We start from the raw sequence: 18,463 nt of genomic DNA on the forward strand, positions 1-18,463 counted from the left end.
CCTTTTGTACGTGGAGACTTTTCATTCAAATCTTATTTTCACGCTCTGTTAGTAAATCATAGGCTATATACATGTTTATATATACAAGTCTAAATTGAAAACAACGTTCAAACTTATGATTGCGTTGGATAAAAACCGCAATTTTTATACGTGTGCATGCAAAACAAATTTGTTGTTAGAGGGGTCTAAATACAGCACAAACAACATTTTCCAAAAAAACAAAAAAGTGAAAAAGTATATTTTAACAAAACGCATTTGACTAACAGGTCGAACAATACATATACCATCTTTTCCGCAAGTTTATTGTTTTCTGTTTGGTATTTAATAAATAATTAAGATCCATTTTGTTATATCCGGGATTCGAACTCATGCTATATATATATATATATATATATAAGTACGTCTGAACCAGTGACAACTCTACAACAAATTTATCCATCGGATCACCAGCAGTGATGGTGATACATGGATGTGTACATTATGTGTATACAACTCGTCTAAAAATCAGTCCAACAATGTTTCGCTAAACAAATTAGCTTCATTAGGCGCGTGCAGCCAACCAGGTAAAAGTTAGAGGCTGTAAAGAAATTTTTGCAGCTTAATGTTAAATGTCTAGAAAAATATTTTTGCCGCTTATTGTACATAGCAATTCTTAAATCAAAACAAATAGTTGTTATAGTTAAATAGAATGAAGTTCAGGATTTATTCCTTTGGTTTTGGATAGAACTGTTTTTCATCTCTCTCATTAAGTCCATCAGGTTCAAGAGTACGTAGCTGATGCATCCAGAACCTTTCTCTCTGTTTTCTCCTTTGGAAGTCCCAATTTTGGTTTACCTCAATTATTTGAAAGGTGATATTTTCAAAAGTATGCCCTGTTCTTAAGAGGTGTCTCGTAATTGGACAGTTTCTTCCTTTTGTATAAAAAGACCGGTGATTGTTAAGACTGATGTTGAATTTCGTTTCTGTTTCACCAACATACTGCAGTTAGAATATGCATACTATTTTCCGTTTTGCAATTAGATGTAACATAGATGATGTATCGCTGCTTTGTTACTGTGCTGCTGAAAGAGTGGTTAGTGTTGGCGACTTTACAGCACTTACAATTGGTAAAGAGTGGTCAGTGTTGGCGACTTTACAGCACTAATAATTGGTAACCATAGATCCCCTGGCCACACTAAGGCAGACCTCAATCGACTGACAATTACAATCATAGACCACGACACTGCTTGGTATAGGGAGGATAGACTCACTCGGGAAAGATTTAGGATAAGAAAATTAAAAAATTTGGCACCAAATGGGATCAATGAAAAGGTTTTAAATCGCGCCGTGCTTTTAATCTGGGTTATATAACATATTACTACGCAGTCTCTGTTGGTATTCCTTTACCTTTGTCAACTCTAAAATTCTTTAATTATAATAGTTCAAATCGCAGGGTTCTATTCATTTTGGGATGTTTAAGTAGGCAGCCACGTTCAACTACTTACCTTTGTCAAAATTATAATGTTTTTTTAAATCATTATCAAACTGCTATTTATTTTGGATGTTTAAATACAGAGCCTGTGTTGTGCTTACTTTACCGTTGTCAAATTTGTAATATTATACCAGCTTAGATCGGTCAGTGCTGTTCATTGGGAATGTATTTCCACGCAGTCTTTGTTGTGACATTTTAACTGTCGTCACCTTTGAAATTTTAGAAATTACCAGTTCATATCGCACATTACTATTTTTATTAGAAGCATATCTATGCAGTCTCTGTTGTAAATACCTATATAACCTACGTCATTTTTGAAATTTTAGAATTGTACAAGCGTTTTTGTGTTCAGTTTTAGTTGTATAAATTTCAAGATTGTTATAGTTAAATAAGAATAGATTGATATGATTCATTTTACATCATAATCATACTGATGAAGGATATCTGTTATCCGAAATATTTATAGATAATTGCATTTAATGTTTTCTTTTTTTAATATTGGTGTTGTTTTGTACACTTTTTAGGCGTTTATATAATTTATTTATTGTGTACTCGTAACGATCCAGCGCCCTCGTAAGAAAGATCGTTGACTAATATCTAGACGTTTTATATATATATATATATATATATATATATATATATATATATATATATATATAAATATTTATTGAAACATTTCAGAAAGATCTGAAATACTTCCTAGTAACGTACATTTTGCCTACGTTTGATAAGATTGTATTGCATGTTAAAACCGATTAAATGTCAAAGGTGTTAAAAATGTATTGAAAATTATTCAAACCTAGTATGTGGTATATTAAAATCAACCACAATCAAACTCACTCATCTGTTAAACATATACGCTACTGTTTTCAATATAATGACAACTTCAGTAACAGTGTATATAATGTGCGAATCCTGAAATACAATTTTTATTGTATCCGTTATGAATTTCTAAGAAATAATATATAATATGTATTGTTTTTATAAATTCCTGATATAGGTAAGAGATGCGGACGTGTTTTCATCGCGCCTACAGCCATCCAGGTGTAAAATTGATACACAAAGAGATGAATATTAAGAATAGTTCACGAACAGACCGTGCAAGAGATTTAAAAGCAGCAGTTAAGGTTCATTTGCAGAAAAATGTACCTTTCAACATAATTATTAATGTTGTATAACTTAAAACAGGCTTTGTCATCCAGCTTGTTGATATTGAATTAAATTCCATTATGCTGCTTTCGTTATGTGGTTCATGTTTACTGTCGAATAATGATACAAAACTTTCATTTTCACTGTAGGGGCGATTCATTTCTATTGTATATGCGGTGCATTTTCACAGAAGGAAATTAACTAATTTTCATCATATAAAGTCTTAGTTCAGTCGACTCTCTAACAAAATTTATGAAGTCAGTTGGATTTATTATATATGCATACTTTGCAGTAAAAGTCTGAGGTAATATTTCAATAGTATCCGTAGAAATAGCTTTAATTGCTGATATAGTCAATTCTATTTTCTCTAATAATTTGTCCAGATCTATATGTAGGATGAAATTTATCCATTCCTATGACAATGTATGACACGCCATCATTATATACATATATCTTGGACATTTAAGCTTACATTAATTTATGTTTGATTATCTTACAAATTGTAGCTACAAATAAGCAAATACGTGATTGTAAGAATACAATGCCATAATGAATACAGTTTATTTTTTCATGCTTTAATGGTTCTATGCCACGGGGTATTACCGCCGAACCGTTGATTCTGGACGTTAATCGATGCATCGCGAAGCGATTTAGGTAGATAAACCGTCCTAATATTTTCACCAAAGACTAATTGACGTACTGTTCAGTTCAGTTTTCAATGTTTATGAAAACAAAATTTACTGCTGCTGACAGCATTGTATTATTATTTATATTACATGAACACCCTGTGACTATTTTAAATAGACAGGTCTGTGAATTACTTGTAAACATCGCGAAACAAACACTCTGTGTAACTCAAACTTGATAAAACTACAAATAAAGCATATAGTTGGTTGGCTCTTACACTAAATGCGACCGTGATTTTTGTGATTTTGTTGTTGTTTAAAATACATAATGCAAATGAAAAACCCGTTGTTTTATTTTATTTACAGCCGTTTACTTGAAATAACTGACCTCAGAATTTCGGGACTACGATTCATAATCTTTGTAGTTTGTTTGCCTACTTTAGTACCATCCGTTGTAAATTCTTGTACTGTTCGTTGTGCGAAATGTTAGAAATATGTATGAAACCGCGTGACAAATTTGTAAAGGTTTTTTAAGCGAGAACTAAAACTTTTCAAGAAAACTTCGCCAATTCAATAATTTATATTCATGGATGTTCTACTCCAGTATATTTTCGGATCCATGACACACTAATATCAAACTCACCGAAAATATTTGAATATGCATGATATGAACGTGTATCTCATTAATACGATGTGACGCATATCACCCTGACCTTCGTGTGAGCTTGACCTTTGATCTCAAGATCAAAATACTGGATTTCTAAGAAACTGGATTGCAATCAGGTGCTTGAGATGAGTGGGCTTCTCTTGCACCAGAAATGTTTCACGACACACAAATACAAAATTCAGGTGTTTTAATCTTCAATATGAAATGTTAGAATAGTTTTAGTAGTTGCACATGCTAGCTAACAAAAAATAAAAGATAGGTATTTCAATAGAAACAGCAAATTATGTTCTCGATGTTTTACTAACGAACGATACAGAACTACGACGAAAACACGCAACCACCGTACAGAAAAAAAAAAATCGACGAACTGTACACAACGCACAACGTCCGGAATCAACCATACGCTGGTTATACCCGTGCATGTATATTCAAGTAAGCATCTACGACTAGCTTGCATTTCAAATTGTTAATATCAGCAATATTAAAGTCGTTAAATGACTATTTTCAGTTGCTGCATGTCGAATTATCATATAAAACAACAATGAAAATTCATCGCAGCTCCATAAATGCCACATCAGAATCTATAGTTAAAATGAATCGCATTCGGTAATCAATATTATGAATTCAGCTGCTTTAATTACACTTTTTTGGACTTTATTCCTGTTATTATACATTAAAAAGTTATATTCCAATGAAATAATGTCAAAACATACATTCCAATCAATTAATTTTGTATTTTCAAAATGTAAACAAAAGCAGTTTTTCCAATCATCCTTTATTCTACAATAGTAATACTCGCGTACCACAGTGAAAATGAACTAACTGGATTCGCACTTTATATACACTGCGTAATATTTAAAACATAAATAGATAAATAACATGCTATAGCAAAAACATAATGGTGGATGACATGTCAATCCTTTTTTCAGGGATATGTGTATTTCTGTCAATAACAGGTAAATATATATGTTAAATATAGGAAATTCTGGTAAATATCCAGATTTTGAATAGTATTTTCAAACACAAGATAGAGGGAGTTGCCATAATATATGTTTCTTGTACAAAACAGGGACCTAAAATATTACAGCGTAAACTGCAATTAGTTTAACATTACTTTTATTGACACAAAATACTGACCCAACTGTGTTATACATAACATATAATGTTTATATGTGTATCACATTATGAGCAGGAGGCGTTAAAGAATCTTTGTCGCTCACTTATATAGCTAGATCTATGTGCATCTTCAACAATGGGCACTCTCCTTCATTGATGACTAGAATTATAATTCATCGCTAAAATCTCTTTTGTTGTTAATCGAGTGTGTTGCTGATCATTTTTCTGTTTACATTACTCAGATCTTTTATAGTTTTTGCGAAAAATGATTTAAAAAAAATGTCATTTAAAGGCAATGACTCCCATAAGAAGACAACTGACAATTTCATATATGCTGACCTATTTGTAGATCTTGTCTTGCTGATCATATTTTACTATATAAAGTTTTCTCTGTCATTTGTAATTTTCAAATTTCAAATTGATAGGCAAGAATAAAAAGGAAACGATGAAATTTATTATTTAAGGGCAATAACTCCTATAAGAGACTACTGACGGTTTTTGAGTAAATATTTTTAGTCTTGTCGGACATGTTGGTTGGCAGACATGGTAATCGGACACATCTTTTAAACTACACACCCCAATGCTGATTGTGGCCTAGTGTGATGGCACCATAGATTCAGATGAGAAGATTTGTGTAAACGTTAACGGACGACGACGGACGACTGACGCCAAGTGATGTTTGTTTTAAAATATGAATACAAAAATTACAGATGGGTTATTTAAAAAGCTTGATTTTTCCTCACTGTTGGGGTAAGATATCGAGTAAATAGTTGGTTAGATGTGGAAAATATCGCCTGTATTTATTGGATTGTCAAACAAGTGATCATACTCATGCCTCCATCAGTCTCTCTCAAAATGTGATTTGTCTATGGCCGTGTTCACATTGAGATAAAGTCGGTGTGGTGTAAGTATACTCAACACTTGAACTAAACTCTAATACGCTCACATTGATACAAATCAATGTGTACAAGTACGCATCTACGTCCGATCAGAATAAGAGGACCGTAGGTGACCTTCTGCGAGGAAAATTTCTGTCCCTATCCAATGTGCTCTCATTTTCCAATGGCTGTCCGAATTTCCCCATCTTCATCCCAGACGTCCTCTAGAACAGGACCTTACTATTTTATGTATTGTTAATGTGTTGTCTTCCTGAACCTGTATTAAAATATTTGCCACTGAACGTTAAACAACAAACAATCCAAGATCAGGAACCTCTGGTGTTTGTTAGTCTTGTATTTTTTTTTTAAATGTTGGTTCATTTATATTTTTCGGAATTTAGTGTGACGTCCATTTTCACTGAATTAGTACACATTTTTGTTTAAGGGCCAGCTGAAGCCCGCCTCAGGATGCGGGATTTGCTCGCTGTGTTGAAGACACATGGTGGCCTTGGGCTGTTTTATGCTCTTTGGTCGGGTTGTTGTCTCTTTGACACATTCCTGTTTCCATTCTCAATTTGAATCAATCACTCAATCATTTTCAAAATCATTTTTTCGCCTATTCTTACGCTGCTTTAGCCTACGTAATCGTGCCATCTTAAAAACTCCCAAATTAGTCGTATTACTTTAGTAACAAACAAAAAATATGAAAACAAATATGAATTGGACTGCGTGTTCTTGAAAACAAAAAAGTCTAAAGAGAAATTTTTTATTCAATTCTATGTAATGTACATGTAAATTACGTGTACATGTAGTTTACTGCTGTGAACAATCCTCATGTACAGTTAATTAAAACCGATATACAGTTGATAGCAAATTTAATGTGAAACCAGTGTTCATCACATGAAACTAGTTGTAAACAGGTTTACAGCAAGCGACGTTTTGCGTTAAAACGGCCTTAATGAATCAACCACTTGAAACAAAACGTAAACCAGGGGCGTGTCCAGGTGAGGGCGTAATGGGCGTACGCCCACCCCTTTTAAAAAAAAAACAAAAAAAAACTATCGTAATCTGCTAATATTGTATTGAATATGGCAATTTATCATATTTTATGTTTTTTAGCAAAAAAAAGGTCAAAATATGTTTCGCCTCGCTCCGTTCGGCAAAAGATTGGATTTTACGCCCCCTCTTTCAAATATCCTAGAAACGCCCCTGTAAACGATAGTATATTTGCAAATATACCAATCTGATTCTGTCACTACACATACTTTACCATAGGTTGTTTCATTTTGCCAATTGTAGTTTGGTTCTATAACGGACAATATGGTCAGCTGCAAGTACAAACCATGATAATATAAAAAGAAGAAGATGTGGTACGATTGCCAATGAGACAACTTTCAACACACAAGACCATAAGACGGAGAAATAACAGCTATAGGTCACCGTATAACCTTCAACAATGAATAAAATAATACAGCAAAGTAAACTATTAAAGACCCGGAATGACAAAGTAAAACAATTCAAACAAGAAAACCAAACGGCATGATTTATGTACAAAACAATAAACGAAAACCAAGTATGATTTACAGCAACAATTGGCCACAGCTGAGTAATATGCCTTGACTTAGGACAGGCACATACGGAATGTGGAAGGTTAAACATGTTTGCTGGCGCCAAACCCTCCCCTAACCTAGGACAGTCATGTAACTGTACGACGTAAGAACAAACTACGAACAATAACAACTAATATCAAAATTCAAGTATCTAAGACTAAAAGTGTTGAAAGTGTTATATTGGCGTTTTTTAATGAAAAATAGATATTGGCATCAAGACTTGAAGATTACACATATTACGCACATATTTGTTGGGTCTTTCTGCTAGCTCTTCATTATCAATGAACAGTATGTCCCTCCTGGGGAAACATCGCACAAAGTGTGTCTTTAATTACCTGGTCATTACGGAACTGGTATATAGACAAGTAAGAAGAGTTCTACCGTCTCTGACGTATACGCCTAAGTTCTAGTGAAAGGTTAACAAAACAAAGATCTCACATACATGTATAAGGGTCGGATTAGGGTGTTTATTTCTATATACTTTCATTTTTATGTTATTTCCTCTATTCTTTTTTTTTGAATATCCATTATTTTGTATTCATTATATTTTTACACCCCAATATTCTCTATTCTGCAGAAGCATATTAGCGCCACGCATACCTTTTTTTCATATTTCTTCCTATGTTTGCGATATTCACGAAACTTTTGCGAGATAAAACAAACCTTTGTGATATCTTATTTCTCATCCAAATTTCATAGGAAGCAGCGGTTAAAAAAAACCGGAGGAGGCTACATATCTAACGTAGTTGAATATATATATATATATATATATATACATATATATATATTTTGCACTGAATACTAAACAGATGTTACAACACCGTTATCAGACGAAATAAGATAACAATTTACCTAGCGTTGTTGATTAACGAACCAATTGTCCTTACATTATTATTATTTATTCTGAAGTCAGAAAAGATATGAAGATGCATGCCTTAGTATCTAGATCACCACACAATTTCAAGTTACAATTTGTCCTGATGCATTTTTAGATTAAGTCAGTTGATTTTTGTGATCGCACTCGTATGCCCATAGCCATTAAAGATCGTCGTTATTTTTATGTAGCTGTTTAAATTAATTTTTACAAAGGGGAATAATAATGTGATCAAATAATTTTTTTTTGTATTAAACCATCTTTTTGAAATTGTTCGTGACAGACTTCACTATATTACAAGTTCAGCAAAATTTTACCTCTGTAATACTGTTATGATATTGTAATTATTATGTTTATTTATCTTGGCCTAATTTGTTTTGTGTGGCCTTATAGTTGTTTACAAGGTAAACTTATATTGTGCAGTTAAGAAATCACTGGAACAATCATAAATACTGATGGAATGATTGGAACTTTCTATTTGAATAACATAATAATTCTGGAATGATCATAATCTACGATGTGTAATTTAAACTTCTGTCGTATTCTAGAAGTTTTCGTTCTACAATTTTCTAGGAGTTTCCCTTCTAAAGTGTTCTAGAGATTTCCGTGACAACTATATATATATATCAGACTCTCAGACATAGACATTAATAAGCTGGTATTCTCAGAAGTTCTCTCAGTTGGATTGACACTTTTATTTAAGTTAAGTACATCATACTAGATTGTGAATTATTGGACATACAGTGTAATATTCTGTTTGGATTCCGCAACCGTGAAGAGAAGAATTCCGAATAAAAAAAAGACAAATCGATCGGACATATATTTTAACAGTTAAGTTGACATTTCAATGTGTAATATTTCTTTTAAACTTGTGTATAATAAATCTTGTTAAATTTTATTATTGATTTGTTTCTTTTGTCGGCTACAATTTAAAGGTAATGTCTGGCCGTAACAATACATAGTGCCTCTGTATTCGGTCCCTCATGCCCTGTGGTCTACAAACTTGGATGATATATCATTTATTTTAAAAAGTAAAATAACAAAAATATCGAACTCCGTGGAAAATTCAAAACGGAAAGTCCGTAATCAAATGGCAAAATCAAAAGCTCAATCACATCAAACGGATGGTTAACATCTGGTTTACTCCTATTTTGGGACAGACACTTCTTATGTAGAAAATGGTGGATTAAACCTGGTTTTAAAGCTAGCTTAACCTCCCACTTGTATGACAGTCGCATAAAATTCCGTTAAGTTTCCTGTGCTTATATCAGAAAAGAATGATATTATATTCAAATATATATAAATCTAGTAGATGATTACATCTTTTTTCTTGTATTAACTTGATAATCTTATCAAAAAGAATGATTGTGAAAGTTGATAACTTGGGCGCAGACCATTCATTTATTTTTTGGTGTATTTTTAAAAGATAAATTGTTTAATTTTAATTTTCCTGAACATAAATAATTTATTTCAGACGAGTAGTCATTGACGTGAAAATGTTTTTAGTTTTTTACAATTGTTTACAACGTTGTTAACGTAAAAGAGACACTCAAACTCATAAGTCGAAAATAAACTGACAACGCAATGGCTAAAAACAAATAACCAACATACATACAACAGTACACAAAACACAACACAGAAAAGTAAGGACTGAGCAACACGAACCCCACCAAAAACTGGGGGTGATCTCAGATGCTGCGGAAGGGAAAGTAGATCCTGCTCCACATGTGGCACCGTCGTGTTGCTCATGTTAGTACAAACCCGGTAATAAGTCTAATTCGGTAGATCACATTCGTGAAAAGGGGACGGGATTGTAGTTACGACATTAGGAACATATCCGCGTTCATCTGTGAAACGGATATTCCATAACGGTCAACCAACTCGTGATGGCGTCCGTAAAATTTACGAAGGGATGCTTTCAACTTCACCATTTGGAACTCTAAGGTTAATAGCTTCCTTGTGAGCAGCAACCCTCTATTAAGGAAATCATGATAGAAAATACAAGCCCTGGAATATTATATCAACTGGGAGATACATACTCCGTATGCAGGAGCTGCTTTAATGTTGCTACATAGAAATTGAAAATTCACAATTAGGATGCTGAAATCATTGCTTTGTCGTATAGTTTTGTTTTCAACCAACCCTCATTGTCAATTTCTAGATGTAAGTCAAGATATGAGGCAGACTTAATGTTGTATTTTTTATATCAAGTTCGATGGGATAGATCCGTTAAACATAGTCACCAAATTTTGAATTATTTAGTGATTGCACATCATCTATATAACGGAAAGTAAAAGTTAAAGGATACTGCTAACTTCTTTTTTTCCTTCCTAAGAAGTTCCGACATGAAGCCAGCCTCATATGAATACAGGACAAGTCTGCAGAAGAGGGGCACATTTGGTTCCCATGGGAATGCAGATTGTTTGTTGCAAAACATGTCCTCCAAACGTAACAAATGTGTTGTCAATCAAGAAATCAAGTATCTTAATAATGTCAGTTTCAGAAAAAATTTTGTTTGAACCAGAGTGATTTTTTACAAAGTAGATTTATGCCTCCCTAAGACAAGATACTTGTATCTACGTTGACCATTCTTTTTTATGAAACAAAGCAGGACCAACTCTTTCAGTTTGGAATGGGGAATACTTGTGTAAAGAGTAGAAAAGTCAAATGTTTTAATACTACTGCAAGATGAGAGAGTCTTACATTGTATGTACTCTAAAACATCTTTGATTTTTAAGTATCCACATCAGATCTGATTCACGCCACCTCTAGAATAATAGTGTTATACAATAACTTTGAAGCCCTGCTTTGATTGCTGATAATAGTGATGTAAATAATTTAGGAAGAGGTTTTGTGGAGCACTTGGAAGACCCAGCAATACATCGTTGTTTGTAAGGACACTTATGTAGTTTATGTATCCAATACAGTGATGGAAGATTCAGTTCTTCATGTTTGGCTTTAAAGTATTAGCACATAATCACGACATGATAATAAGCAGGCGAACTTAACAAAGAAAATCGAGTAAATGTTAGTTATACGGACGAAAATAAAAAACCAACCCTGTTAATGCGATCGAACATATATATATATACTTTCAAAGCAAGCGTTCGTATGAGCCTTTTGTAGGATTGGTTAGATCCATTCAAGCTACCCTCTTGGAATAAATGAATCAGATACAGATTTATCTTTATTATTTTTATTATTCATGTTATTATCATGATTATTATTATTATTATTATTATTATTATTATTATTATGTGTTACATTCAAATTGCTAGTCAAGCGTCTTGAACAGTTACCTTACTAGAATGAAATTTGAAACCCGTTGATTTTTGTCAGTTAATTTTTATCATATTCTGAGTTTAAAAAAAAAAACGCTTTCTAATTACATCAAAATTTGATTTTTGTTTTTTTTATTCTAAATAATTGAAAAACAGAAAAATCATTTTGTCTATTTAGCTTCATCGTTTCACAATCGTATGAATTTTGATTTGCACATTTCTACTTTGCCACTTTCCGTAAATCAAAATTTCAATATTATGTCCTTTCCATTGAAAATTGCTAATACCATATCTATTTTCTAGTCCAAATAATTTTGACGTCTTGAAAGTCTATTATATGGTTTTGCTTTGACGCCTTCCTGCGACGTCATAACGTTGAAGCCATTGTTTTTCTTTCGGTTGGACTTTGAGAAGGAATTTCTCTCTCAACTTTGAGACCCAATTTAGCCATAAAATTTTCTTTGACGGCTAGAAGTTTTTGCATATATACAAATTCTTACCTTGTATGTGTTCATTTGTGCCAAGTATTTCCAATAACTTCTAAAATTAATGATAAAGTCAGTTACAACTCCATCTGAGGCGGACGATAATCTTCAGCCTTTTTTAAAACCGTTTAGCTGATTTCTCGAGATGCTTCACTTTTGGAGATAATAAAATTAATTTTTGCGCCAAACTCGTTAAATTTGACAGACCCGAATTTCCGGAACGTTTGTTTTATATTATCCTGAAATTCATGTCCGACAAATTTTACCGAGTTTGGTGCAAACATTTATTTCATACTCTACTAAAGTGAAGCGTCTTGAGAAATCAGCTAAACGATTTAATAAAGCTGTAAATTCTCTTTCACAAAGTCCAACTGAAATAGCTTCGGCGTTATTACGTCGTAGGAAGGCGTCAAAGAAAAAAAATAAATAGACTTTCAAGACGTCTTAATTATTTGGACTCATCTATTTTCATATTAATTTAAAAAAAAAAAGATACAGAACTCATTCTTAATTTGTGTGTAACACAAGTATTCAGTTCTTCCTATGTATCTTTATGATACTGACTATGCCTTGTGTCTATGGTCCTATCCTTAGCTACATCATACCCATCTGTATTTTACTGACAGACATACATGCAAATGCCGATATTTACAAAACACTACTGTTCTCTTCATATAAAAATGTAAAGTGTAAATTCATTATAGTTTTTGTTAATAAAATGAACAAGGAAACAGATTAACATAAGCACTTTCTGAATCATATTTTGTGAATGTGAATATATATTGTCATTCGTATAATTCATAATAAAATATTGTTTACACTAAAATGTACAAAACTAAATGAATAATTAAAATGTAATATTTGCATTATCTCGCAAATGTTTGCGTTATTCAGCAATAGAAATTGCGTTTTAACGCAAACATTTAAAGATATATTTAAAAATGTGTATGGCGGTGATACGCTTCCGTACTATTCTGTATATTTTAACATCCCGCGTTATTCTCTATCCTTTATTATTTTACTCATTATTTTCTTTCCTATTATCCCCACCTAGACCCTCATATATTGAATTAAAAACTACTATACAAGTTCAGATGAGCAGGTATGTATTATTATTTTCAATCAATTTACAATCAGACATGTTCCCATTTATTTCAGATATGCAAATTGTTCAACTACAAACAATACCAAATCCATGTCCTGAGTATATCCTTCAATCAACAATAGGTAAGAAGTGTTAACATTGTAGCGTTTCGTTTAAGATGTGTCCGTCATTTCGACTTTAATTTGTGGACACATACTGATAATTATAACAATAACTACAATATTGAAGTTTTTTTTTAAATTCTGAAACATTCGTCAGTATGAAAATAAATGTGATGGAGAAACATAGAGGTACAAGTAACTGCAGTAAGACAATTAAATAAAAAAAAAATGCATACTTTGTTCTTGTTCTGGTTTATGTATATTTAATTGTATACTCCTTAACTATTTCAAGCGGACATGTGCACCTCAGATTATGCAACAGAAGAAAATGATAATGAAGGCACAACGGTAGACAGTGTGGTATTACGTGTTATGGAACAGCAAGATGGGTGTACATGTGAAGTGAGTTTACAAAATCAATATGAGATTTATACTGTTTACATGAGAAAGTATGATTTACTGAAAAGTGCAGCTCCAGAAAAGGAGGCATGTGGACTTGCCATTGAAATAGACTACACCATTCTAAATGATTTTACAGAGAATCGGGATCCAGTTGAATGTGAAAAGGGAACAAATACACGCTCTGTTTCACTTTCACAAAACGGAGTTCTTAAATTCAGATCCAGAACTATTGGTGGTAATTTCTCCAGAGGATACTGTATACAAATATATCGACGTAGGTATTTTGTAAATGTTGATAATTCTGAACTTCAGTAATGGAATTTGAGGTAGATTAAAAATCAAGGTACACTTAAATGTCAGCTTTGAATGGCACAAATATTTTTATACAGATAATTTATATGCCAAAATGTAGGAGTTAAACGACGGGTGAATCAAAAAGCTATGTAGTGACAGAAAAGGATTAATACAAAAAACAAAGATACAAACAAAGCCTATTACAACACAATCCAGGAATACAAAACTTAACACGAATCCATAAAAAAAACTACAATAAGCCCTGAAACTGTAAGCAGTTATTGCTCTGATACAACTCTGACCATAGGACAGAATGGATGTAATTTTAAATTAAAATACATAATGTTATTGGTAATAAAATTAAAGAAACAAAAAAATTAAACAAAAAATAATAATAAAACAAAAACAAGAAAACAATCAAAGACTGAATGGGAAGGAACAGTAAATGGGCTTTGTCACATATTTTGATAATATACGCACTTTTGTGGACATAAGATCGGCGAAAAACTTTCTTAAATTTGTGTTAAAATCATCAAATATCTCATTGTCAGTCCATACATTTTTATTACAAATTGATACATTGTTAATACATACATTTCCGTTTAAGTGATGTTTAATAGCCATATAGTCACCACCGTCTTTGTATTAACCATCAAGTTACCTAGTTTTGTGGTTTAAAAAGTAAAAAATCGACGTTCAACGGCTTACAACTCAATGATGTTACGCCTATTTTGATGTTTTGTGATATATTTTCATCTATAACACCACCTTGAATGATGTTTACCGTAAAAACGAAGTCTGTGACCGTATGATTATTTCGCCGATTACATATGCTCTATTTCAAAATGTGCATTTATTTTGAAAGAAGTAATTACATTTCAGGAAATACAAGACGTGAGTAGATTTTTTTATCGCTTTACAGTTATAAATCAAAAGGCCAAAGATGTGTGCAAAATTTTATCAAAAACTGTGACATAGCTCATAACCAGTACTTTGACCTTAAATGTAACAGGTGTTCGTAGAACACAAACATGATATGCCAAAATTTCCAACAATATTAGATAATACAGAAGATCACCATCTACAAACGACTTATAGAAAATAGACAACACAAAAAACATACGGTCCAGATAGCTTGACTTGGTACAGGCACAAAATCAAATGAAGCTAAGGCAGTTTTATGTGAGCACAAACCCCTTGTTGACTTTCCAAAAAACATGTCGTAAAGCATACAAAAGAAAACACAGTTCAACAATCAAGATACATGTAGAGGCGGAAGATACCAAAAGGATATTCAAACTCTTAAGTCGAAAATAAATTGACAATGCCATGGCAAAAAACGAAAATGACCAAAAGACAAACAACAGTTTACCAAAACAACAACAACCCCACCAAAAACCAGGGTGATCTCATGTGCTCCAAAAGGGAAAACAGATAATGATCCTCATGTGGCACCCGTTGTGTTGCTTACAAAATGTATGTAAGTATAAATTCGGTGATAAGACTAATTCGGTAAATAGGGTACAGGATTGTGGTTATGAGAATTTGAACATATCTCTTGTCAACTGTGATTCAATAACGGTCAATCGACATGTTATGGCGTCCGTAAATGTTTTAAAGTGATGACCTTAACTTCACCACTTGCACCCATGGTTTAAAGGCTTCATTGTAACCTTCAACACTCTAAAAAGAAAATTTAGACAGAATATGCAAGTTATATAATATCGTATCAATTGAGAGATATATACTCAGATGCAGGCGCTGGGAATGTACTATAGAAATGGCCAGTTACAATTGGGAAGCTGAAATCATCTATTTTTGTCGAAAAGTTTTGTTTTCAACCGACCCTTATTGTCAATGTCTAAATCTAAGTCAAGATTAATTGCAGACTTATCTATGGCTGTTGCATTCTTTACTTCGATGGGATAGATGCATTCAACAACGTCGCCAAACTATGCATTATTTAGTGAGAATATATCTTCTATAAAGCGGAAAGTGAAGTTTAAGAAAAATGCAAACTTCTTTTCATTCCTGTTAAGAAGCCCTTAAACAAAGTCTGCCTCGTATGAATAAAAGAAAAAGTAAGATGAGCACAGTTGGTTCCCATAAAAACAGTATAACCACAACACTTATCAAGGAAATAAAAGACTGTCAGACGATTTGTAAAGCAAGTTGGAAAGTAAAATGATGCACACTTCTACAGGAAACTTCCTGGTGTATTCTTAATTGTTGGTTGTATTTTGGTGCCCAATAAAACAACCTCACACATCACTACTAAAAAGTTTCATAAACTATCATCATATAATATGATCTCATCGGACGTATTTTTGCGTTAGTAATACGTATTTATAATTATCGTCCAGCATCTTAATAGAAAAATTAAATGAAAAAATAAAATTAAAATAGAAAGTGGTTTTCAGAACATATAACTGGCGATAACCTAAGTGTACAAATAAACTGCAGTCATCCTATTATGCAAACAACACAACAGATGACCGATACTGCCATTAACGACAAAACTGTATCAGGTAAGGCTAAACGTGTTTGCAAAAATACATGTAAATAGCATAATGTAGAACGTTCGCATGGTTTAGAGTTGAATTTTTATATTCCCTTTTCTCTCTCTCAAATATATTAAAATCGGATGAAAAATTTCACGTTTAATTTCTTTCATGTAAGATTAACATCAAACAAAGTTCAAGTTTAATTTCATCTGAATCAAGTAATAAAGTTATAAAAGACATTTTACATTCTTCAGTTAAATTTTTGTAGCATGAGATACAAATTCACTAAAATTCTATATATATACCAATATTTATGACCTTATGTTTGCTATATTGTATCATTTCAAAATGTCATGAGTTATGTTTTTTTATTTTTTGTTAAGCATGCATTATTTCCACTTTAAGATGGATTAGATGCAACTACAGAAAAAAATGTGGATTTTGTACTATATTTTTCTAAAACTGTTTATATTTAACTCTGGTAGAGCCATGAGAGTGGTTTTGAATTTGTATACATCTATATCCTTTGTATCAAATGAAACTGTTTAGATTATTTTGATTAACTGATTGATTATTTAGTAATATTTCTATTTTTATAAATAATTGGTATTACCTTCATGCATGTCTGTGTCTTCTTTAGTTTTTGTTCTCTTATAAAAATTATGAATACATTAGAAAATATGGAACTGGTACTGTAATAATTCCGTTACTTTCCAATTTGCAAAGAAAAATAGATATTGAATATCATTATCTTTCAAACATGAGTCCCTTTATTGCTGTGTATAAAACTTTGCAACAAATTAATAAGACAAGTACAATTGTCAGCTTTTAACCATAAATAAGTTTTAACATTAGGACATATAAATAATTACAAGTGAGTATACTGAAAATAAATGTATCTGTTCAACATTTTGTCAGTAAATATAAATTTGAATGTTATTTAAGTCCAATTGTAGTGCAGAATGAAACGAGTATGCTTGCAATGAATTCTTTTTTCTATATGTAATATACTTTATGTTCACAAATTTATCTGAAAACATGTATTATTATCACATGGAATTCAAAAGTTGTAAATATTAATAATTTCCTCCCTCCCTCCTACCCATAATCCGCCATCCTATTCCTTCTCGAAAAAAAAGACGAAAAGAGAATTTCCCCCCAGAACTGCATAGCAATGCATGAGTTGGTACACTTTGAAATGTATAGTTCCTAATGACTTACACTATTTTTTAATTTATCCTTGAAGAGTGTAGGAGTTGTCAAAATTTGTTATGCTTTCTTCTAAAACAAAAAATACTTTAATCAATGGGAAAATTAAAATCAAATAGTTATATTTTTTATGATTGTTGTAACTAAGGTAATTTTGAAGAATTTTTATTTCAGATTGTCCTCAATTTTTGAACAAGTTAATGTAAAATTGTGATTGTCCCCATGAAAATAGGCATTTTCTCCAATATAGGAAAAAAGTAACGGAAAAAGGCACAGGACAAAATGTCATAGTAAATAAAGTTGCAATAATTAGCAGATCCAGGATTTTCAAAAGTTGAAGGGGCAACAAGGCAATGTTATGGGTGGGAGTGGTAAACGTTTATGCATTCATTTTATATATAGCTCTATGAGAGGGCCCTCCTATACCCACTAGATCCGCCTCTGATAAGAACAATAGAAAAGTGAACTTGATAATTTAATTTTTAATTTATTTTTTTTTAAGAATTTCATTTAAAATTTTAATTAAGTGTACAAATATGCTTAACAGTATTCCATTTTGTTTCTCTTCCTTAAAATAAATATTGAACCTTTATTTGTTTCAACATGAATATTGAAAAAAAACTGTAAATAAACATGTTTGTTTCTTTCAAATTTTTTCCAAGTTAATTTTTGTCTAGATAGTAGGCAACTT

The 18,463-nt window shown here is 32.1% G+C and overlaps 1 protein-coding gene across 2 annotated transcripts in view; it reads left to right on the forward strand.

Moving 5' to 3' along the window:
* LOC127725216 (uncharacterized) overlaps positions 1-18,463 on the forward strand; it is a 153,933-nt gene that overhangs the window by 37,403 nt on the left and 98,067 nt on the right. Inside the window, exon 1 of one of the 2 annotated variants that reach the window (XM_052232072.1) lies at positions 4,815-4,869. The exons of the other annotated variant lie outside the window; for it this stretch is intronic. Within the exon in view, the coding sequence (XP_052088032.1) occupies positions 4,824-4,869 (46 nt within the window). The 5' untranslated portion in view covers positions 4,815-4,823. Of the gene's footprint in view, positions 1-4,814; positions 4,870-18,463 lie in introns of those variants that run through there. 2 annotated transcript variants of the gene reach the window in all.

This window comes from Mytilus californianus, unplaced genomic scaffold (genome assembly GCF_021869535.1).
Source record: "Mytilus californianus isolate M0D057914Y unplaced genomic scaffold, xbMytCali1.0.p SCAF_15, whole genome shotgun sequence".
NCBI lineage: Eukaryota > Metazoa > Mollusca > Bivalvia > Mytilida > Mytilidae > Mytilus > Mytilus californianus.